Source organism: Stegastes partitus, unplaced genomic scaffold (assembly GCF_000690725.1).
Source record: "Stegastes partitus isolate 25-593 unplaced genomic scaffold, Stegastes_partitus-1.0.2 Scaffold282, whole genome shotgun sequence".
Taxonomy (NCBI): Eukaryota; Metazoa; Chordata; class Actinopteri; family Pomacentridae; genus Stegastes; species Stegastes partitus.
Window position 1 is genome coordinate 99,321 of NW_007578013.1, and position 25,490 is coordinate 124,810.

The 25,490-nt window shown below is 41.9% G+C and overlaps 1 protein-coding gene across 4 annotated transcripts in view; it reads right to left on the bottom strand.

The window, feature by feature from the left end:
* The window catches only part of col16a1 (collagen, type XVI, alpha 1), a 91,790-nt gene extending 66,599 nt beyond the window's left edge, over positions 1 to 25,191 (bottom strand). For 3 of the 4 annotated variants that reach the window (XM_008282722.1, XM_008282723.1, XM_008282720.1), the window contains exons 1-2: positions 17,174 to 17,469; positions 11,141 to 11,264 (exon numbers count right to left, since the gene is read on the bottom strand). In XM_008282722.1, the coding sequence (XP_008280944.1) occupies positions 11,141 to 11,204 (64 nt within the window). In that variant the 5' untranslated portion in view covers positions 11,205 to 11,264; positions 17,174 to 17,469. Of the gene's footprint in view, positions 1 to 11,140; positions 11,265 to 17,173; positions 17,470 to 25,178 lie in introns of those variants that run through there. The other variant, XM_008282721.1, reaches the window with a different exon arrangement.
* Between the last annotated feature and the right edge of the window lie 299 nt (positions 25,192 to 25,490).

Below are 25,490 nucleotides of genomic sequence, written 5' to 3' on the forward strand. Positions count from 1 at the left end.
TGGCTACCAGAGAAAATATGGTAATCTGATCCCATTTAGTGCTGTCACATGTATCTGGAGAGTGTTAATATTTTTTTCAACACCTTTCATAAGTGTAAGGACTACCCTACGAAAAATAAATAAATACAGAAATTACAAATTTGGGGGTTATTTTTGTTATATTTGGACAAGCAAACATTAGGACCTATTTGAAACTGTGCCTTCAAGATAAAGATGATACACTTGAACATCAGGATTTGCTTTTTTAATCATTTACTCAACAAAAATTGACAGACGTAATACTATTCTGTACTACACCCTTGACTTCAGAAGCCAGTAATGCTCCTTTAACATAACATAAGTTCTTCCAGGCGCCTTGAAGCTTTCAGATGCAAGATGTTTGGCAGTTTTCTTGCATGATCATGTCGGTTCCAAATCCTCCCACAACATTTCAGTGGGAATCAAGTCTGGACTCATTCAAGCTAGCTCATTCAATAACCTTCCGTTTCCTCTTTTTGAGCCATTCCTTATTAGATTTGTTGGTGTGCTTATGATCATTGTCATGAGGTCTACTGCCACTGCTTTCAGATGGGCCCCATTATCTTCATGCACTCATTGCTATGGTGCAGAATTGATAGTTGAATTAATGACACCACATGTCCACCACCATGCTTCACAGCAGGTTTTGAGGTTCAACAGACTTTTCTTCTGCGGCCAAACAACTCCATTTTTGGTTCATCTTGTCCAAAGCACATTATTCCAAAACATCAGGTCTTTGTCTGTATGTCCAAAAATGTTGTTTAAAGTTCTTTCTGAACAGCAAAAGCTTTTTCCTGGCGCCCTGCGGGTCAAATGTGGGCAATCTGTTTCTGATTACAGACACATGTACTTCAACACCAACAGCTCCAAGAGTTACCTGCAGAGCCTGTGATGAAATCCTGCACTTCTTGGAGATTTCTTTTTGCATGAAACAGTCTGCTCTCGTACTGAATTCACTGGGGCAACCAGAGTCCTGGACAAACTGGCAGGCATTTAAAATCTAAGTCACTTATAGATGATTGTTCTCCCAGTGGAATGATTTATTTCTAATAGTTTAGAGATCTTTTTAAATCACTTGCCAGACTCACAAGCATCCAAAACTTCTTTTTTTTTTCTTTTCCTGAAGGACTCAAAGAGGTATTTATTTCTTGGCATGACAGCACCACACACACTTCAATACAAAGAGAACAATGAACCATAGACGTCAGGGGTTTAAGTAAACAGCTTCACTCCTTAAGGAAGTTCTTATCATTGTCACCTAATCTGAAACTCTTGATTCTAAATCAATGGAGCGTAGGTCTAATAAATGCAGGGGTTTAACTTCCATGTGTCCAATATATTGTATTTAAAATATCTGTTTTAGTTTTTTGGATGTCATTTCTATTAGTTGTCACTGTTTCCAAGAGGATTGTTTGCTTGTTCAATATGGTGAAAAAGTAGTAGCAATCACAGAAGTATATACTGTTGATGTCTTTGATTTCATCAAAATCAAAGATTGGTTGTTTCAAAAACTCCTGGGTGGTATGTATATGCCACTGATATTATTGCAAACTACACTGTAGGGTTCTAATATATAAAAATAACAAATCTAATATACTGACTTAGACAAACCTTTTAAGTTTTAAACCTTATTTTTGATGAGTTGATAATGTTGAGAATTGCACCAACGTAATCTTATGTATAACTTAGACTCAAATTTAGATGCTAGTTGATTTAAAACTACATTCAAATCTTCATGAAATTGGTTTTAAGAACTTAATTTTTCCTCTCCTTGAGTTTAAGTTTCCATCTGTCTTCATAATGCCAACACAATTTCAGAAAGTGGTAATTGAAAATACTTTTGATTACAGAGGAAAAGCGGTTTCCCCATAACTCAGTGTAGTTTGTTGGTTGAACACCGTTTCATTAGAAGTTGTCATAAGTCAAAAAGATTAATGCAAACTGCTGTTAATCTGATTGCTTTTTTGAGGCCATACATTATTTTTTTAGAGAGTTCATGTGTACAGTTTGTGAGAACAAAGCATTGTAGGTGTGGTTATTTAATTAGTTTCATTAATTTAGAAAGATGGGCTGGGCTAATGACGAAATAATCTAAAAAAATAGATGCTATTCCAGATGCAGGGTTCGACTTTAGGGCGCTATCGATCGCTGCTGGTAATGAGAACAAGATTGAAGCGGCCTGAGAAGAGAGTCTGAAGAGAAATTGCTTTCTTAGACAAGAAACTCCGACTAGTAAAGTTGTAAAGAGTGACTTTTTGACAAAGCAGTACTGCACAGAGTGATGATTTGAAGCATGCAATGGCAGCATAATGTTTATGTATCCAACCGCGATGAAACTTTTTCAGAGCAGAAGTTACAGCAAAATGGGGGTGAAACAGGCTAATATAATTACCAAAATAATAACATCCAACCGACTTTAATTAAGAGCTGGAAATTTAATTTCACGGAGGCCAGCTCAAAAAAAAAAAAAAAAAAAAAAATTCACTTTAGTGCTTCATCACCTATTATCAAGCTCATCGCTTGACACTCCACAGTTTCTCCTCGTCTCGGCTTCAAAACACAAAGACTGTGTTTCAAAGTGAGGCACATTGCAGTCTGCCTGCTCTCTTATTGCTGTCTTCAAGTATAAATCAAGGTGTGGAAACGAGATGTCAAACAGCGTTGTTGGGGGAAAGCTGAGAGAAACTTGAGATGAAAAGTCAAAGAAATTGCACAGATTGGATGTGACTTTTGAACAACAGATGCAGCGGAGAAACTATCAAGCACGGGTTTGGAATCTTCCGAGACTCCTGATACTCTCGCTCTCTCTCTATTTTACATCCTGTCTACACGCCTCCACACCTACAGTCACACGTACTGTATTTTTTCGGTCCATCCTGAAACCTTAACTGCAGACTCAGCACAAATTGCACCGTGCAGCCCCACAAAGACATGAATATATTCACACACTTACACTAACAGTTTGTCCTCACATCTCCCATCGCGGGGAGTTTTGAAGTGAAGATATGGTAAGATCTGCCTTTCGTCACTGCTTACTCTGCTGTCTCTCTTTTTCTCATTTCCTTTTCTTGTTTTTTCATCACCGCCCCATTTCCATCAGACAGAATCAAGATGAAGGCTTTGTCAGGAATGGAGAGATCCTGGCTGCGGGCAAGCGGGCAGCGCAATGAAAAGTTAAACACAACACAAGAGAGGAGAAGGTGGAGAGAAGAGTAGGAGGAGGAAGAAGGAACACAGAAGGAGGGGGAAAAGTGAAAAATAAAAGGTAAATGGGAGGTGGGAACTGTCGCTTGAAGAAAAGCAACCTGACCTAAACGCCGAGACGAGCACTCTCGAAGCTGTATTTTTCTTATCTGAGGTAACGCTGAGAAAAGCTGACTGTATTCTGTCCCAAGATAAAGGTTTTAAGAGGCATCTTATCCCATAAATGCGTTGTTGTCTCTCCAGTGACCATTTTAGGACATCTCAGCTTGTCAAGCTCCGCTTTCAGCGATTTGGCTCAGCTTTCATTAGTCTGAGCTCTCTGAGCTTTTTAGCAAGCTTAGCTCAACAGCCTTTATCAACGTAGCGGCACAGTGGACTGAAACCTCTCGGGTCCGCGTAACGCTTTGTGGTCCTTTATTCAATTTGCGTCGTCAAAATGTTCCAGTAAAAAATGAATTTGAAATTTTCATTATCCATTTTATTTGATTACTTCACCAATGGGTAGTTGCCTCTCAGTTTAATATTTAATTGTTCACATTTGGGTTGTTGCTTCAGAATTAGATTTTTGAACAAAAATGAAAAAGGATTCAATGTTGGAATTTTCCATTTCTGTGATTTGCACCATTAGCGCCAGAGGGAGTCTAGAGCCGGCCACGAAACCCAGGAGCGCAAACACATTAAGTCTGTCTACTACATGTATAGAGCAGCTGATCATTTTATCAGCTATACTATACGTCAGGCATCATTTTTACTCCCACGCCTATCCACAATGTTATATGTCTTTACTTCAATTCATTTATGGGCTTCTCCTTTATCAAGCTATTAATTTATTTATCTGTTCATCTACATGCTATATTTGAAGATTTGTATCACACACACACACACACACACACACACACACACACACACACACACACAAACCCTCTCAAAGTACAGTAGCCAATAGGTTAGGCAAGTAGACGGTCAGTTGTGCAACATATACAATACTACTGGACTTCTCAGTTCATGGTTGGCTGTATAATGGTACAATCCAACCACAAGTGCAAAACATGGAAATGGACATTTTGAATATAGCGGCTTTTGGGGGGGTTTTTAGACATTTTTGGTAAAACGCATTTGTGATTGGACCCATGTTGATGGTGAAAATTAAACAAAGAACTAATTGCATGGTAGAACACTAAGGTAGCAGAACATATCAACAGACCTAACAAACCTAACAAAGCTACATTGATATCTGGGGGTGTGCACTCTTTAATGCAGTTTAATTAAAACCATTTTAAGACCTCCACAAACTAGATTTAACACCCTTTCTGGAACAAACTAACACATGCTAAGGGTTGGGGAACGTATGTATCTAATTCTAAATGTGACACCAGCGTCACGATGAAACAAACCACCTTTTAAATAAAATCATACATAACAAATGTTGGCATCTTACTGGCAGCTAACTTGAAATACAGAAATTTGTAAAACCACATGCAACACGGCATCACTGCCCAGTCCTGTAGTGTACACAGATGGTGACAGAGCTCTTGTCTGAGTTAAGGGTGAGACTTCAGAAAAAAAAGCCCACATAAAAGAACCTATTCCATTAACGCTACCTTGACACACCACTTTACACTGTACGATGTGTGTTTTTATTTGGTAAACAGCTTTCAAACATGTTACCTTGAAGCTGTGAATCAAGTTAAATTCTGTGTTTACTTGTTAAAGTGTCAGCCTTTCGCTCACGCTCACAGGAGAAACAAGCTATTTCTACACAACTCCGAGGATGGATGATATTTTAGTGGACTGTTGCACACTCAAGCACTTTGGCAGTTTGGCAGAAGGCACACTGTGGAACTTGAACCCCATTTCCTCTCAAGCTGTGATCAAAGGAAAGTATTTGCTTGTTGACAAGCTAATTAGCACAAAGTATGAGTGCCACTCCAGGATCCTGCTAGTAGCTGCATGTAGCCTTAAAGAGATTGGATGGTCTTGGCTGGGTTCACTTTCTCTTTGATGGGTTGCGTTTGAGTCTTGCCAAAGCAGGTAATGATACTACACTGGCAGTCATGCAGCACACTGCTGCGAGTGTTCCCCCAAGTCTCCACCTTGCCAAAGATAAAAATTCAGGACATTTAAGGTCTTTAGTGAGGTAAAATACTGGTTTTTGATGTATACACAGCTACACTTAGCTTGGAGGGTGAACAAGTGAAATGTGTCAGGCGAGGACACACCTGGATGACTTGATGGTTGCAAATTTATCACATAACAGTAAAGGACCTCAAATACAACTTGTGCTGAGCCCAGTACTAGAAAACATACTGCATATTACTCAGGCACTCATTATCATACAGAACTATGTGTGTGTACATTATCCGCTCCACTTTAGCTGACCTCCTGCAATAGAACTGACTGAAATAAGTCATGTGTGACCTTTCTTGCATTGTGAGTGATCTTTAACAAACTTCAGAGGGTTTAGAAATCAATGGCCTTATCTGGCAGCGCCTTGTTGTGGCCAAGCCCGAGTTTTAATTCTGTTTTCGCAGCAGCAAAGACTTGGCAGAGTGTTTTCATTAAGGGGAAGAGGTCGGGAGTGTGTTCACGGTGTCAGAGTGTGTGCTATGTGGTTTGGAATAAGAGAGGGTACGGTAGTTATTGAATGTGCTTTACAATGTGGCATTCTGAGATAATTGGACTGGGCTGTGGATCAGCAGAAAGTCAGACTCAGAGGGAGAGTCTTCCAGGTCCTGGATCTATTAACAACATGCAACATATGGGAAGGAGACGGGCATGCTGAGCAGTGTGGTGGATGATTCAATGCAATGAATATGGCCTGTAAGGTTAATGTGTGGGAAAAATGACAAGCTGAGATGTTAATAAAAAAAATGGAGAGATTGAGACAGAGGCAGACAGTGTGTATGTCTTACTTGCCCTGTCGGGCAAATGAGACAGACAAGAGAGAACATTCCTGGTTATTTTCCAAAGATAAAATTGCAGTACAGAGGAGTGGAAAGACTTAAGACACAGCACTTCGGGGGGATGAGCTCACTCATTTTCCCCTTGTAGGCCTCTGGCCCACTTTCAATATGCTCTCACAAGCACAGACGGATACAATCTGACTCATGGTACAGATTTACAAGCTTTTCATACCAATAAACTTGGACAAATGAGATTCTGCAGCCTGACATAATGTCCTCCATCCTGTATACATGTGTATATACATATTGAGACATGAACCTGGATTAGATCATCAAAGAATAACTCAAAACATTCAGCATTTATTATAAACACGTATTGGTCCAACATTTGTCATGTGTTGGTCATTTTTATGCAGTGCACACTACTGAAATGGGATCCACAACTTCTGAGTTAATGGTGTTTAAAAATGTTTGTGCCCTCGTTATGCTTTTGCAAGAAGTCATGATGGGACTCCCAATGCACTGTTTTTTTTGTTTTGCAGAGCGTATAAACATGATGGTCATGCACTGCTTGTTAAAGCCTTCAAACTAGCCCTGACAAACAGGTTGCTCATAAGGTCTCAATATGGAGATGGAGTAAAGATGGCTTCCTAAAGTTTCTCTCTGGTCATTGATTAAACCTGTTTTTTCCATTAAAATAATCCCTTTCTCCTTTGAAATGACTTAAATGTAACTGGCTTGGTTGTTAGCACCGTTGCCTCACAGCTAGAAGATTCGTGTCCTGGTTAGGACGCCCAGGATATGTCTGTGTGGAGTTTGCATGTTCTCCCTGTGCAGTGTGGGTTTTCTCCAGGTTCTCCGGCTTCCTCCCACAGTCCAAAAACATGCCGAGGTCAATTGGTGATTCTAAATTGTTTGCCCTAAGTCAGCTGGGATAGACTCCAGCCCCCCGGTGACTCTAGTGAGGATTAGGCGGTGTATAGATGATGGATGGATGTTCGAACTGGAAACTGACTCCGAAGAAGTAAAAAGGTACAGGAAGTCCGACCTGCAAGCTGACAGGATTGGTTCCTTAGGTTTGTTACATCATTAATTAATTAGTTTCCCTCACATTAGCTGCTGATTTCGCTCATGATTTCCTCAAGCCTGCAAAAACACGACATCAACATGTTAACAAGGAATGAATCAATGAATGCATAGCAGGGCCTTGAACAAATTCATTCAATTCTTTAAAACGTCAACATAGCATACGTACACTTCCAGATACCATAAAAGAAATATATTAAGCTACAGAGTTCAGTAGTTTTGTATTTAAACTGGCTGCTCACTACACTTCAAGTAAAGTGAAAGGCGGCCCTTCATGGCAACCATGGTAACAACCCCCAAATTATCACCTAATTTACACAATATTTTAACATCTTTTATCTCAATTTACAGTTCTGGTTCAGTTCCTCAGCTGTCAACACCTTCTAACAACTTGCATGTATTCCCACCAAGCAAGTTGAAAAAAAAGTTGCTCTAAGCTGGAACAAAAATAGTCTGTTTACTAAGATTATTTCCATGTCGTCTTTATCATCAGACTCTGGATGTTATCATACTCTTCAGTAAGCATATATTCATACCTCATTTAACGGGGTAGAGTCACAATTTTGCAGCAATTTTCTGACTGCATTCTGGCTTTGACTGTTGTTTTCTCTCTCTCTTGTTGTTTTCCTCACTTTGGGGCTTCCTTGGGTTTTCAGTCAGTGTTTGATTAACTTCAGGCAACAAAAGCACTCGGTTAGGTTTAGAAAAGGATCGTGGTTTGGGTTTAGAATACACTCTGTTTATCACATGTGCCATTTTGTACACTCTCAAGGTGCCGATTCCACCAGTGATTTTTACATGCACTTATTTGCATGTGTGTAAGCTTTCTACGTTATCAGGGTTACTTTCTGTTTATCAGTGATCAGAATGGATGATAATGTGCCCTCTGGCTGAGCAGAATGTGGAGGAGGTCCCTACTGGCCTGTACATATGGGAATGATGTGCGATGATAATGGCCATTTAATGAGCTGATAACGCCTGAAACGGGTGACTTCATAAGGTCATTACCAGTGTTGTGTTGTTCAGCTGTACCATGAAGTCAAGAAATCAATTAATGTTTCCTTAAATGTCCCTGGCAATCTCATTCTTCTTTCCTTCTCTCATTGCGGTTTATTAAAAAAAAAAGAAAAGATGTCCCAATAGTGTTTTAATATCACCTGTGCATCAAACACACTGTGCATGAAAGAATGCAGCCCATTGAGTTGTCTCTTTATTTGCTATTTAATTCCATCTTAAAAGACACGCTATTTTGTTAACCACACAATGTAATCAATGTCTGTTTCTGCCACGAGCAGCCTTCCATCTCCAACTTTTGTTCTGTGCAAATTAGGCTATTACCGCTACAATTCATCGAATCTAGAAAACATACAACTTAGCTCAAACACAGCCAGTCGGAAACCGAGTCAAAACAAATCAATACATAAATCCTTCGCTTTCAGACTGCTTAGGGTCTGCGGTGCAGAAAAATCCCCCATATCAGCAAACACTTTACCAAAGTCAGAGAAATTCAGCAATTTAATTCTAACTATGGGGACTAGTCTCTCTGTCTGCTACACTGCAGAAGTGCAGTGCAATCATCCAGCTCGACTCTTCAACACTAGTTTTACTTAAACCTGCTTTCCTGCTGTAATGTCAGCAAATTACCCGTGAGTAGTGATTTGGATGAGTCGGAGGAATTGCGAGTGTATGTGCGTGAGCGTGCATGTGTGTGTGTGTGTGTGTGTGGTGCTTGCTTGTGACAAACTGTATAGCTGCACTTGAGAAAGCACTTTCTTCCAACCACTGGAGGGGAGGACTCAGGGGAACTGCAAGCTGACTCAGTCTCATCTGAAATGCTCTGACTAGGCTCTCCCAAGGGGGTCCCCCCCCTCCTTCCTCGACAAAGCTCCCTTCAGAGCCCTACAAGCTATGGAGGATTGCTCGGCCCCCTCTCCAAGTGATATCACAGAGCCGGCCCCTGAGAACATGCTGGCACTGTGATGAGGAAGTATGACAGTTGAGAGCAAAATAAATAAATAAGAGGAGACGATAAAAGAGATTTCTGTTCACCTATCTGCCTCTTGATTTCTGAGTTTCTTTCTTTTGTCTCACACACACACACACCTGGATGCAAATAGCAACACGTGCACGGTCTCTCCAACGACAAGCAAGTGAGCATGTCAGCGTGCATATAGACATTCAAAAATGTGTTTCCTACACAAATACACAACCTCCGAATGATTGATGGCTCATGAAGAGGAACACAACCGCACATGGTAAACACCCATGCCTCTTTACCACAGCCTAACCACGCTGCCACTGACGGCCACCAGCCATCATAAGCTGTAATTACGCTGTTTTCATTGTAGCCTTCGGCACCGTCACATATACAGAGCACACACAGACTGACAGTTCCATCACATTCAAAGGGGTTTCAGAACGTGATGGATTTGTCAGGCATACAACAGCTTGAAAATTTTTGAAAAGAAAAAAAAAAGTCTTAGCCACAACAGTTTGTAACTTGTAAAACTATTGCTTTAGCTCCAGAAGGCACTGTTTTATGACTTTATTGCAGCAAATGAAGATTCAGTGAGTGTTTTTAGAAGCAGTTGGCAATTAGTAACTTTTGTGGCCTTTTAGCAGCATTTTTGTTTGCAGCATTTGTCGTAGGAAGCAGTGATGCTGGGTGAATAAAGGAGTTTATTAGAGCTCCACAGTAGCTACTGATGGAAAATTGTTTTTAAAATAATTTCCACATTTATTCTTAGTTGGAATGTTACTCTTAATCTAACATCTTACTTTTGTTGAAAGCAGTCATTTTTACATTTGGGCAAATGTGCTTGTTAACATTCTTCCACAGAGCAAGATAAGAAAATCATATCTGTCCATTAAAGATGCATTTCACCACCAACAGGTAAAGAATTGCATCGATCACATCGTTAAAATGCAATGTTCTGCTCGGGATACGGATGCAACATTTTTAATTGTTTTCTTTACTGATCAGCAGCAGCCTTGTCAATAAATTATTCACTAACACAAAATGAAATGGCTCATGAAATGCCACTGCATATTTTCGCCAGACTTAAAGACGAGTGGTCTGGCCAGTAGGCATTAAGCAACACTGGAGACTTTCGCATGGTGGCACTTTACGAACTGAACTCCCACAATGCTCTCTGCTTGCCAACACAGAATTCACCTAAGTTTGACATTGTAGCTCCTTGGGTTGCGCCAATGTCAAACCAGCAACCAGGTAGTCCAGCTAATCCGCAATACATTTTATTACCTGCATGTCCCTCATCTTTTGTCTTATTGGGATACTGCTTAGAAATGGCTCAAGGAAACCAACAAAGAGCCCACAGCATTGACTGGGCCTTCAAAATCCTCAGATCCCAATCTGATTAAAAATCCATGGGATGCTGCAGGACAGGCCCGATGCATGGAGGCGCCATCCCTCAATCCATAGAGCCCAAAGGATTCGCTGCCAATGTCTTGGTGCAGGAACATCCCCAGAAGTTTGGTGTCCATGCCCTGATGAGTTAGAACTGCTTTGGCAGCACACAGGGGATCTACTCAATATTAAGCAGGAGGTTTAATGTTGTGCCTAAATTGATGCAAGGCTGCAGCCAGCAGCTAGTTAGTTTCTCTTAAATAGAAAACAGAAGGAAACAGCCAGCTCACTCATTAACTGAGAGAACTTTAGAGAGCTTGGCTAACTAGCTATTTACCTCTATTTGGCTGGTGCAACTTTAGACATGAGAATATCATCAATCTGACTCCATATGCTTGTTGCTGCCTTTTGAGAGAGCCGGTTTTAGTCACAAAAAAGGAAATAAGCACCTTTCTAAATGCAAGACATATTGTTTGCTCTGAATTTTACATTTCATTACATGCACTGAACCGCAACTAGAGTTTGCACCTTTGAAACTCAAGCGGAGAAAGAGGTAACTCACCTTGGGTGTCACATGATCCAAAGCTGAGGGCCAGCAGAGTCAGAGAGGAGCAGAGAAGCCACATGGTTTTCCTCCTCCTCCGAAAACACCACCTCACCTCACCTCACCTCACCTCAGCCACCAGCTGATGGATGAACAAACAGAAAATGGGAAAGTCAAAAAAGTCAAATCCTTGCTCCATTCTGTCAGCATGCCACCCAGTCTGTTCACTCCAGCGACAGCTGCACATTATGCTTGACTCCCAAATAGACATTGATGTATATTTATGAGTCAGTCACAGTTGATGTGTTAATTATGTGGTATGATGCAGGCTTTGTTAGTGGCATATGAATTAACTAGAATGTCCCTCATTAAGGAGTGTAACTCTATAAAGTCTGATCATAGTCATTATCCTGTCCATCTGGTTGGCCTCTGACTGGGCAGCTGCTACACACTCACGCACACACACACACATACACACATGCATGTAGATATGTTTAGGAAAATACACTAACATGCACACACATGTGATTATGTAGCAAAAGCCATTCTTTAAGTCAAAAAGAATGTACACATAGCTGCAAACAAAGTCTGCCGCGTGTGCAGGACAACAATGTAAGATGCACACATGAAAGTGAAATGATTTACATGCAGTGTGGTTGGTCCGGAGTCAAACAGACAGTGGGGCCAAAGCACACAAACACATCTGGAGACTATTTCGCCGGAGCCGCGGGTGTGTTGTACCAGATGCTTCCACGTGGCCCAACAACAAGCACACACAGGCGCGCACATTAAAATTCATGCCACGTGTAAATAATCACTATATTTTGTCTCTGCAGTCCCTCTCCCTCACTACAACCCCTCATTCACGAACGCACAAGAATGCACACACATAAACACGCTTAATACCGCCCACTCCCGCTCGCATAAACACATCCCAGCTGACCCGGAGTTGCCCTCAGCATGTGCGAGGACCCCATAACTCTGCAGTGTTTACAGGTACAGCAGGGCCCTGAAGGCGGGCAGGCAAGCAGACTGTGTCTCTGTACACACACCTGTCCCGTCTGCCAGGAGAAATGACCCCCGTGCTCCCCCTGGGGATACACAATGTGGCACTCTGGCCCGGCCGAGGACACAAGAGCGAACACCGTCTGACTGTCTGCAGCGAGCTGCCAACAGACAACGCGGTGGAAGACAGTGTTTCAAATTATGATACGAAGTAAATAACAAGGACAGCTTGACGTGTCTCACACTGTGACTTATGCGTCCAATTTTGAGTGCTGCTGACTCGAGGTGTGGCTGCTTTCCCTTTTTTTTTTTTTTTAAATCTATTCACCATTTTTGTACGAAGATGTCTGCAAGTTTCAGTTTAATTGTTTTACAGCCACAGCACTTTTGCCAACAACACTTTTTAGGTGAAAGGAGCTACAAGCTAAACAGCAAAGGGAATAGTTTAGAAACATGTTTTCTCCTGCAGTTGGATGGGTGGAAGGTTAATCAAAGCCTCAGACTGCCGTGTTTGAGCATTCAAAAGCTGCAGCCATTATTACAGGCTTCATGCCACATGATCGCAATAATAAGGAAGTACATAATACATAATGCATCACAGTTCACAGAACACAGGCTGAGGGAAAAGTTACAGCTCATTGCTATTATTATCTGGCCATAATCCAAAACAATTTAATAGACTTCCTAATATGTGTTGCCACAGATGTCTCTCTTTCTCCTTCCTCTCTCTGTGCACTGCATCCACGGCTTGCTATGGAAGAGATAAAGCCAGGACAGGGTTAGACCACTGCGCTGGCCATGAGCCCAGTAAGCAGGCCTGTGAGTGATCGGGTCACCGTGCTTGGAGCCAATACAGGAAGGAAAACAATCACATCGGAGAGACTTCCAACCCTAAAAGCCCAAAGACTAGACTGGCGGATGGAAGTGATGACCAGCATCCACAATCACAACATAACCCTCATTCTTGTTCTCAGCTTCTTGGACATTTGTGCTTCATCCTGTTTTTTTTTTTTTGTTTAGTTTTCTTTTTGTTAACAACAGCAGGTCTCCTTTGAAGATGCGGAGCTTCTCAGTGGTTCTTGAAGTAATTTTGTCCAGATTTTCTAGTTTCAATTTTCGCTACAGCTCTCAGTTCCACTTCTTTTTAAGACTCGGATACACAGACAAAAGAGGCACTGATACTGTCCTACATAACAATGGAGGCAATTTGTGCTCAGCAATTTTTGTTGTCACACATTTCATCATCATTGCCACCGCTTACAGATGGAACAACAGTCCCTGTTTAGAGGAACACACTCTGACAGAGTTAAATGAAACATGTCCTCCTGATGGCCTGACAAGAGAATTGTTTATTAGCCACCCAGACATGGATGATTAAATAACAGTGAACCGGTGGCCCACTGTTTAGTATACTTTGCATCTGTTTAAACGGGGAGAACCCAGAGTGAATGTGTCAGTCATGTAATATCTGAAGGTTCACTGCCTTCCCAGCTGTCTCTTCCAGCATCCTGCAGCAAGAAGATTGATAGGCAGCTCATTCGCAGGCTATCTGCTTCCAATCTACTCTGCACTATCTCACAAACACAAACGCACACCCAAGAGTGGTGTTGCTGCTGGGCTGGGAAAGCAGCCTCCTGATTGGTCTACCAGGTTGTGACCCTGACTAAATCCTCCTGAGTCCTCTCTGAGCTGAGGATGTATAGGGAAGTGAGGAGAAAGTTGGCTGGAAATTCAGCCTTGGAAGCGAGGGATTGCATAATAAGCGGACAGGCAGACATGCATGAACACATTCATTGACATACAAGCGCATTAAAATACAGAACAGCGTGCATGCTATAGAAGGCGGAAGAGAGAAGGGAGAGGTCAGAGAGACTGTATATGAAGTCAGTCTGATGGACACAGGTAGAAAGGTACGTATTCATATAGGTGCATATTTACACCTCGCATTACAAAATCAACTCTGTTAGGTGCTTCTTGTTGGGAGTAGGGTTGATTCATAATGTGAAGATAAAACTGTTGACAGCCCTGCATTCCTGAAAAGAATTGGGAATTTAGGAAAGCTGCTTCTATGCACGTGCGGCAATCCTGAACTTATCTACACACAACCCACAGTAACGTCTGTATGTGAGAATGCAAATCAGGTGGAACAGACATTAAACAGACTTTACCCTGCCAGCTCCCTAATAATAAAAAAAAGAAATCAGTGGAATGTCAGATTGTGTGAAGGGAGATGGACACTGTCCAGAGGAATCACAGCGAGCGAGTGGGAGTGTTGGTGACCTTTGATGCGACTGGCGGGAAACCAGAAGAATACAAACATCCGTGGGTGAAGAAGAAGAGTCATTCACACGAAGACGCCAACGAAAATGTCGAACTGGAGAGACGACAAGATTTGGGAACTTCTGTTCGTAAGGGGTGATGGTAAAATCATCAAACAAATTCAAGGAATGTCAAACAACTCAGCTGTTATTGGCCAAATAATGAATCGGCTCTGTGGTGTGCTTTCTGATCTTGCATCCTGCAACGCTCAAGCTTCACCCCATTGCCCGCAACTAATGGAGCATTTCCGGTAGTGAGAACAGATCAGACATGAACAATCTCCTGTAGTGTGCTTCATGTGAGAAAGGGCAGCTCTTGACAATGCCCAGAGTTCAAACGGGGAAATGGCTCAGGAGGCTGCAGCCATGATAGAAGCTCTGCAAGGCTGTACTTAATATACTAAATCATAATGTCAGCATCCTAATATGCTCATACTGTCAGGGCCAATATGTTGATGCTCAGTAGCTGTAATGATAACCATGTTTACTATCTTACTTTAGCATTTTAGCATGCTAGAACCTGATAGTTAGCATTGGACACAAAGTGCAGCTGATCCTGAAGGAAATGTCATAAACTAAAGTACTGGAAAGATAGAACCATAGATGAACCATAAGAGGCTCTGAGTGTACAATTAGAATTACTTCTGGGAGGAACATGAATGTCTGCACCAAACTTTACGGTAATCCGTCCTCTAGTTGTTGAGACATTTCACCCAAACCCCAAATATAAACCTCGTGGTGATGTTATAGGAAAAGAAAAGGAATCACCAGAGTCAGCGTGATTCATCCCCACAAACCCACGGTTGCCAAATGTTGTACCAATCCGCTAGATGCGTGTTCAAAGTTTACAGGATGAGTTGCAACTCTGAGCTGCTTAAGAAAAGTTGGGGGCTCACGAAGTCATTAGGATTCATCTTTTGAAAAAATGTCTATGCAAAATAGTTGCTGAGAAATTCCATTCTGATGGTGGACTAGCTCACTTGGAAACAGACCAACATGGAAAAAGACGGATGCTAATCAGTCAGTATGCTGCCTGATGCTTGTCAGACTCAAACAAAGTTCTTTTAACTGTGAAAACAGCAATATGAACATGCACACTCTTCCTGAACTTTCGGACATGCTTCAGGCCAAGTCTGAGCGCGGCCCTGTTACAGCAGGGGGGACCTGGACTGTTTAAAAGTAACTAAAGATGCCCTGAGGCGTTGATAGACACTGATATCCACTGACCGGGTGCAAAAGAAAACTGCAAACCAGAAGAGGTAATATCCAAACCTGCATGACACACGAGAGAGACTGAGGCAAGTTTTTACTAGTCCTGCATTCTGGGCAGTGTTCAAGGCCTTTACTTGAATAGTTGAGTGAGAAAGAGACCAGCGAAAGTAGGGAGTGTTAAACACATGCAGCTCTCCCTACAGTCTGCTCAGGGCAACCCGAAAGTTCCAAAGCCACGGACGCTTTGGGTCCACTTGCAAGAAGTAATGATCCAACTCTGATGACATGACCCGACCGGCCCGGAGTTCATTCTCAAGCACAGCTGAGTCAGCTTTCAGCAAGCGCACGACCTGCTGCTTTTCTTCTGCATGACTTTACATTTCTGATGTTCACTTTGCCGCTGACCTGAAAAAGCAAGAAGTCAAGCGGGTGTTATGATTCGCAAGCAGGCAACATGGCACGGGCTGGGATCGGAAGCAGCATGTGGAGCAGCTACTACGTGGCCCTGAAGCGACGCGATGCACGAGAAGCCTGCAGCGGTTAAAGTGAGCAACACTTATTGTGCGGTTAAATTCGTCACATCGACAGGGTTAACAATCCCCGGGGTCCGAAGAGAGCAGAAGGGATGAAAGAGTTCTGCTGCATGTACGGATTTCAAAAGTGTAGGGTTCATACATTATGTTTTTTTGTTAAAATGACCCGCTTGTATAATGCAGCTGAGCATGGAGAAACGTTTAAAAGTGAACAGAACCCTCAGGTGGTTTTTTTATGTTTGGGGAAGGGGGGTGCACACACACACACAGGATGCAAAAAAGCAGAAAACATGGGATGCCTGAGTAATGGGGAAAACAGATGTGACATTCAAGCTTCCTCCTCTGCACTTCATTTTCTTTCCCAGGTAGAAGAAAAGATCTTGCTTTTCTTAGACTTTGCTTGAACAATGCACATATAGCATATTGGAATTTAAATGCTGCTAGAAGGTTTCTCCATGCCACTGGGTTGCAAACCACAAAGATTCACACAAACAACTGTTATGTGTTATGTGTGCAAGCCTGGTTCGGATATAAAGAGGGGAAAAAAAGAAAAAAGAAATCAGCTTCCCTTTTGCCAGCAGCTACACCAACTAGTTCTAAAAGTTTCTGGCAAAAAAAAAAATCCAATAAAAAAAATAAATAACTAAATACAACTACCATGTAGCGCATCAGGACCACAGAGGAAATATAACTTTAATGATCTCCACTGGGAGACAGCGAGTTTATGATATTCCAGCTAAGCAGCGAGTTCACAGTGAGTTTGGGGTGTTTATTTAGCCTGCTGCATGATACGCCTGTGATATTCCCATGTGATGCTGTATGGAGCAGCTTGTTGCGCCGCAGCTTCAGAATCGAAAAAAAAAAACTTCCATCATGAAGTTTCATTACAATTTACAAACTGCGGATATGACAACGTGTCTTTACTATAAAAAAAACTTGCGCAACTTGTATCTGTTTAACCAAAAACATCGTAGAAGCCATACCTTCAACTAGTGATTTAATCCACAAATTTGCGCCCACATTAATCCGTAAATTACGCGCGGATGCGTCCAAAGGAGCAGACTGGAAATCTTGCAGACAGTAATCCAGTGCGGGTTTCTTTTTTTTCTTTTTTTTTTGTTCCCCCCCTTGACTTTTTTCCTTGAGTATTCTTCCACAGAGAAAGGAAAGGAGAGAAAAAAGTTGCTGCAAGATTGTCCGTGTCCAACTTTTTCTCCTCCCCTCTCTCTCCTGCGCAGCTCAGCCTAAATCCCTGCGCTCTCTCTCCCCCCCTCTCTCTCTCTCTGTGTCTGTCAGTTTCCTATTACTTTTCTCTCAGTTTCTATCCCTTCCTCCTTGCTGTCTCTCTCTTTCAATCTCCCTTCAACACCCCCTCCCCCCCTCTGTTCCTCCCTCCCCTCCCTCTAGTTGGGAGATCCCTCAGTGAAACGTGTGGTGACATCACCTTGTCCACAGTGGTGGAAAAAAAAAAAAAAGCCCAGGGCATCTCTCTAATCTCACCACCAAGCTGTTCCAGGGCCTCTACCCTTTCCTTACCCTCTACCCTCCCACCAATCACCCACTCCTCCCCCTCTCTCCCTCCTCATGGTTTGATTCATGACACACTGGAGGGGTAAAGAAGGCGTGCCTCCGTTCTGTCTGGATTAAAGTGCTGTATTAAGACAAGAAATACAGATTACGGTGGCCCACGCCGCTGCATTATGGAGAATAATTTACTCCATTAAAATTAATGAACTTACTTATCATACTTACCTATCATTGCGGGCCCAGGTCCACAGCTTCCATATTGTTTTATCACTGGCTTTTTATTGCATCCAATCCATAAAGTGGCCTCGGTTGCAGCCTCTGACCGTTCAGAAGCGCTCGTCTTAACAGCCACATAAATCCCACCTTTATTGTCAGTAAGTAAATAATTCAGGAGGCGAATAAATATCACTTTAGCGTTTGATTTATGCACGCCTCTGTCGCTTCGATGGCTGAATGGGTAGAGAAGCGCGCTCGCATCTTTGAGATATTTATTCCCGTCCTCTGTTGTGAGGTCAACTTCTCTGTCATTATCTTCCACTTTCTCATTAGCTTTAACCTGGAGTTCAGAAGAAAAGAAAAAAAAGAAGAGTCTAAGTAGCATCCTTCCACTCAGCTTCATCAATGACTTTTGCAGCTGTTCTTCTACTTCTGCAAATGCTCTGAACTACACGCTAACCCGGAGGTGACCTCTTTGAACTGAGAACACTGGTGGAAACAAGGTCATTCAGTCGCTGTTTGAGACATCTGGACAATTGTGTGTAACAGCGTTCAAAGACTTCATCTGAATTCTTCTTTCATGGAGCGTATTGACAGCCAGGCTGCTGAAGTTTTAATTTTTCATCTAGAATTTTGTAGTCTACAGTTTTTAAATCTTAACCTCTTGCTTTGATCTGAGCTGAATTTAAAGTCTGGCCATTGATTAAACTTCTAAAAACTTATGTCTGTGTATTAACAATACATAATTCATGGGGGTTTTTTTTGCAATAAAATTAATCCCCTCCTGCCTTAAAGTAGCTTGGATGTAATTCTACACCTTTGCTTTCACGAGAATGTGCAGACCTATGAAGGCCCGTATTAGAATTGGGATCCTGCAGGAGCCAAATCTCACAGGAGCAGGCAGTTTTAACTTCGCTGCAGGCAGGAGTGGGAAGTTAAAAAACAAACTGGAGTTTTTGGGTTTTTTTTTTTTAAATGGAGTCAACAAATAAAGTTAAAACAAAGATTAAAGCAGTTTTTTTTTATAATACAAAGGCGAAGCAATGCATGTCTGACACATGGAAACATTTTCCAGCTGGTGCTAGCAATGGTGGGTAAGACCGGGACTTTGTGCAAAGTGTTGCTACACAACAGGCACACATCTGGCACCTCTGGTTTGAGGGGACACCTAATCTGTTCTCTGGGATCAGGATGAGCTCTCCTTCAAAGATAAAGGAGTTTTTCCTGCACATACAGTTGAAACCAGAAGTTTACATACACTGTAAAAAACAAACAAAAAAAAAAGTCAGTCTGACATGAAATCAGACTAAACCTTTCCTGTTTTAGATCAGTTAGGATCACCAAAATAATTTATATTTGCTAAATGCCAGAATAATGAAAGAGAGATTTTTTTAGATTTTTTTTTTAATTATAGTCTTCAAATCCAGAAGTTTGCATCCACTAAGATGCCTTCAAACAATTTGGGAAAGCCCAGATGATGATGTCATGGCTTTGGGAGCTTTTGATAGGTTAATTGACAACATCTGAGTTAATTGAAGTCACACCTCAAACACACTGCTTCCTTTTAAAAAAAAAAAAAAAAACCCCAGCTAAGATATCAGGGAGAGAATTGTGGACCTCCAATAGTCCTGTTCATCCTTTGGTACAATTTCCAGATGCCTGAAGGTTCCACGTTCATCTGTTCAAACAGTTATACACAAGTATAAACATCATGGGAATGTCCAGCCATCACAACGCTCAGGAAGGAGACGGGTTCTGTGTCCCAGAGATGAACATGTTTTGGTGCGAAATGTGCGTATCAACCCCAGAACAAAAGCAGAATTTGTGGGCAGAGCGGAAAAGGCGTGTGGAGTAAGGCGGCTCAGTTCTGCCAGAAGGAATGGACCAGAATTCCAGCAAACTATTGTGAGAAGCTTGTGGAAGGAGACCCAAAACATCTGTCATACAGTTCAAAAGCAAATACTAAGTAAACGTATGTAAGCTTCTGACTTTAAAGAAAGTAACAAAACAAATCTCTAATAAATTCTCTCGCTCATTATTCTGACATTTAACAAATAGAAATAATTTTGGTAATCCAAAAATACCTAAAACAGGAAAAGTTTAGTTTGATTTGATGTCAGACAGTGAGAAAAAAAAAAGCGTCATTTTATACGGTGTGTGTAAACTTCTGGTTTCAACTGTATGAATGAATTGTGTACTTGGTCCCTTAGAGTAACACAATCTTATGAATGTAATTTTGACTTTTCTACATTATTACTGACAGGCAAGTCTTTGCATTTCTTTGTTAATAAAAACATACATTTTACAGAGTCAAATAACTGCTGCTGTGAAGTCCCTGCTTCTCGCTGTACCCACCAAACCGAGTAACTGAGCCAGAAATGTTTGAACCATCAACCAATTGTAAAGAAGAACACTGATACAAATAGCATCACCGTGCAAGAAAACAGGATTGGTTCCTTGGGTTTGTCACATAGTGAGTTTCCCCATTTGTGGTGAAAACTAAAGTGCAATCTAATCTAATCTAATATAATAGTCATGGTGCTGACTGGTTATTTCACTCTTCAAGCTTGTAAAAGAAAACACCATATGGACATGTTATCACAGTAAACACTTGGCTGGAGTCTTGGGTTTTCTCTGAAAGGGGACTTTTGGAATCTAAAGTTCACTTGTCCAGTTACATTTTCTTGAAATGTAGCATCTTGTTTTTAAGCTGAACTGAATTTAAGGAACTTTTGGAACATGGCTGCATGTCGATTACGTTTGCCCACCACTTTTCCACCATAGATCAACACCTAATAGATGTGTTACCGTGAAACCATAGATGTCCAAATAACTCCAGTAAACCATCTTGACTTTGGTTTTTGACCTCTTGTATTATATGTAGTTTATGTATAGTGCTAAGTAGCAAATGAATACAGTAAACACTTTTTAGCATGTTAGCATCGACTTCTATGTTCTGCTGTGTCTTTAGTATTCTGAAAACAAAGCTGCTACCTGTAGTATCGCTGTAGACTCTTAGTGTTGTTTAAATTGTGGAAACTTTAATTTTCTGTGAATAAAACAAATACGCAACATTGATTTTGTTTTAAAACCGCACAACTTGAAACAAGCTATTGGCAAATTCAGAGATGAGAATTCAAACCCACTTAAAGTTAAGCCCCTGGTCTTCCCAGTTAAATATTTCAGTGCTTGAAAGAATCTGAATTTCAGGATTATGTATTTTTGTGGAATTGTAGGTATTGCAGTCTTTGTTTTCATCCAAAAACTAAAGTTTTAATCATGTATAATGACATATCAGATCTGTTGAGTATCTGTTGTTCCTGCAGCATCAGCAGAAAAACCAGACCATGCATCAGCTCTGCATCCTCAACAGCATTTTCACAAGGACCTGCTAAGAGAAAAGTCATAATTTTCATTGGAATCGTAAGTTCAGAAACCCTATTTTGCACACAAACACATAAAGTGTGTTTCGGCTACGCTTCTTCTTCGCCGCTCCACAAACACTCTGTCATCATAATTGACTTGTTACCATTTACCTGCTCCGTTTTGCCATCATCAATAAATGCCATTCCGATTACAAAAAAGAGATAATCTCTCTGCCAAAGTTTTCTGCTGCAACAGTGCTCAGATCAAAACTTGCCAATGCAGTGGAGAATTCCTATAATAATTACTAGACCTTTCCTTCAAAGATGCTCTGAGTGTTTGTGTGCGACGGCGGGAAAAGAAGAGAAAGGACTGACAAGAAAGATGCAATTATTTTGAAGGTTTCTGTATTATACATGAAAGGATGCTGTTTCGCAGTCCTCCCGAGAGCTACATATGGTTAACAGATTTGTCTTCTCTTCCGATTCTTCACAGCTCTACTATGCGTACACGAAAATCAGGCCACATCGCGGCATGCGACTACAGTTTCAATGAGAATTGATGTAAATGCTCCAGTTCACATGCATATGAGCCATTCATATCTTTGCCTGGTGGGACTAAATTGTGATGACAACCCTGAGAGACACCATCATAAAGGCTTCATCATAAAAAAATGGAAAACAAAAGACAATAAAACAAAATAATAGATTGCCATGAAGGATCGACGAGATATAATCATAAAATTTAGAGCCTTGGGGAAAGAAGGGGTTCAGACGAAATTGGCCTCACTTCAAATCACTGTCTGTGCTGTTGTTAAACAAATTGACAGGGAACACAAGGCTTCTGAGCATGGCCTGGTTAGACTGGTCCAAGTTTTACAGGCCTCGTGTGTATACATGGGCATAGGTGTGTGTGTGTGTGTGTGTGATGGTGCGATCCATTACAATCACACACACCGTGCGTGGTGGGTGGGTTTGGCCGAGTTCCAGCTCTCAGCTGGGGAGCATCTCTGAAAAGGAGGATCAATGAGCTAGTCAACCGGCATCGTATGGTGGTCTGAAAACGTTCCATGATTTACGAGATGCAAGGCTTCGGTCTAACCAGCTTTATTCTGTCAGCACTCAAAGTCTCACCTCACCTTCTGTTCAGGTTTAGCTCGGCCCTGCACCTCTATTTTAAATGCACCTGTTCCACATTTGTTAACAGGACACCCCTTTTATAATTAAATAGGTCTTCTCAATTTAAGCTTGCTTCCATTCCTCTAATTAAAAATGAGCAAAAAAAAAAAAAAAAGCAATCCTGTCTGATTACAGCTGAACACTCCAGAGCTTTCTGGTGCTAACTACCATAAAAGTCTCGAGTTTTTTGCAGGAGTTTGTAGGAACTTTTGCAAAGCCCTCTAGGTGGAACAACTAGAACTGGCCGGGTTCTCTGTCGCAGGGACCCCTGGACAGGCATGAGACATCAAGGGAGGGGGGTCCATATGTGCATGCACATGCTGCCTCCCTGAACCATTTTCTGCTATCTGAGATTCTCCATCTTCATTTGATCTCGCCATCCTTCTCCATCTTCCCCCAGTTCGTCTTCTTCCAAGCCACGCCTCCTGCATGCTGCCCTCTATCTCATCCGTGGCTGTAGACATGTGAGAGATAGACTTTCTTTCCTTTACCTCCATCTCTCATCCCTACCTCCGCCGCTCTTTCTCTCCCTCAGTAACTATGTGAGGCACAGGGAGTGAATGGATCCTGGCAGTGTCTTTATTGGCTCAGTTATTTCCACTGCATGCTCCCATGCTCCCCTAAGAGGATGAGGGATTGGGGAGCAAGGGAGCACTGAAAGAAGGGAGTAGACAGGGTGGGTGGATGGGCGTTGTTTAGTTGGGGTAGGGTACTGAGAGAGAAAAGAGGGAGATAGATAGAAAGAAAGAAAGAAGCACAGTCACTGAAGCGTCACACATGCATGGTGAAATTGTTACACACACACATACAGCTGAGCAGAAGATGCAGTCAGTGCACTCGGAGAGTCGCTGCATCTTCAGCGTAGACCGAGGAGTGGATTCTATTTCAAGCATGAGTGCTGATATAAATCAGTCAATCAATAAGGAAAGAGATAGCCACAAATACTTATAGATGGGCAGTCGCACAAAACACACTCCAGCAGCCCAGCGAATTCGTTTCGAGGAACCCCTGTTTTGATAGTCATTAAAAGCCTCAGTACACTTGTATGTACCAGTAAATTGGCTTAATACTCAACACCAGCTCTCGTCGACTGATAATGTAACCGCATGCATAGAAGTGTGTGCGTCTTTGTCGGGCTCCTCAGTTTGCTGGTCTGCATTATTGCTGCAATAAGCCATGGAATAAAGTCAAACTGCCAGGCATTGAGCTGAAACATTCCCACCGCTGCAGCAAACCAGCAACTTAAGTTACAGCATCGCCACACACCGAGCGCACTTCGGATTTAAGGCTGAAGTAAGACGCCGTAATACGTTACTAAAGTCTAATTTGCCTGTCGTGACATCGGGGAGAAGCACAAAATAGTGCACCATAAAGAGAAGGAATGAGCTCAATAAAGAAAAGAGCGAAAGATAGTTACTGAGGGAGATAGGGAAGGAAGCTTGAGAAAAGAAAAAAAAAAAGGAGATGAAGAGGGACTAGATTAAGTGTGCCACATCCTGCACCATGACGACAAGCATGTGGAGCCTATTTGTCCAACTGACACATATTCCAACAACAGCACTTCTTTTTTTTTCTTTTTTTTTTTCTCCTCCTCTCCACTCATTCTTTCCATCCAGAAGAAAGGCTCAAAAAGCAGAGGAAGGGGGATGGGTCTGTGGAATATGCTGACACAGGCTAACGAGAAAGAGGGAAAGAGGGGGAGAGAGATACAAAGACACATACACAAAGAGAGAGAGACCAGAAAGTTGTGGAGGAAATACAGTAGCTGCAAGCAGTAGTTTTCCATTGGAGTCTGGAAAGAGTTGGTGTACTCCTCCACATGGTCACTACGCCACGTTACTCAGAAGTTGATGGGAACTCACTGCATCCAGAAAGAGAAGGATTTTCTTCCTGCCAAGTTTTCCAAACATGCTGCATAAATCTAACGTGCATGCCAAATGAATTTTTTCCACATAAAACGTCGGCCTAACACAGACGGTTCTCTTGTTTCCCTCTCTGTTTTCGTGACTAAATCAGATCTGCTTAAATTCAAACACTTCCTGTATTCAACGGACACATGTTTGTCTTTTTTTACCCTCAACGTCTGCCTGTTTCCACATGCAAAGGATACAAAAGGAAGCGTGGATGCGTGTGGACAAATGCCTATGTAATTTGTTTCATTCCAGATATGCACATTATGCTATCCGGTCCAAATATTTACCTCATCACACCTGTGTAGACGCTAAGCCAACAAGCCTCTACCTGAGTCTCGACAACACTGTGTCAACATCGCGCTGGCCAAAACACACAAAAGTTGGCGATACTGATTAGCATTTACCACTATGATCAACTACACTCCAATGCTTTTCTTGAGGACAACTGTTTCCATGCGTCCAACTATTTGAATAAGGTTGCAGCTACATTAATGTAGAAGGTGTTGTTTCCTTTAATGTCTGTCGGCCTTTAAACAGGACCAGGGGCCTATAACTATCTTAGAAGCTTCTTGAGGAAGAATTTAAGCTTTATTGCCTTACTCCCTTGCGGAAGCACACACAAACAGCTGCAGAAACCACAGACACATGGTTGTTGTGGTACTTTCTAGTTCGTTTAGAAGACTCTGTTCCATACGTGCACAGTCGATTGGCCTCTCCATATGCCATGCATGCTCACTACTGCCAAGCATGTCCAATACCTCACTTGTAGCATAGTTGTGGAGCACATAAACTTGCACACGGACATCTGCACAGACTCTTGGGGACTTTAGGCGAAGACAAAATTTACGCCACACAGACCCTTATGCACTCAGATGTGGAAAGTATAACACTGGCAATGGGCGCAACAGTGCTTGGAGTGAAATGTTAGTGCTGACACAAATGCATGTTTGCATATACAATGGTAATAATAATAATAATTGATCAGATTTGTATAGCGCTTTTCTAGACACTCAAAGACACTTTACACTGTCAATTATTCATTCACACACATTCATTCTGGTGGTGGTAGCTACAGCTGCCCTGGGGCAGACTGACAGAGGCGT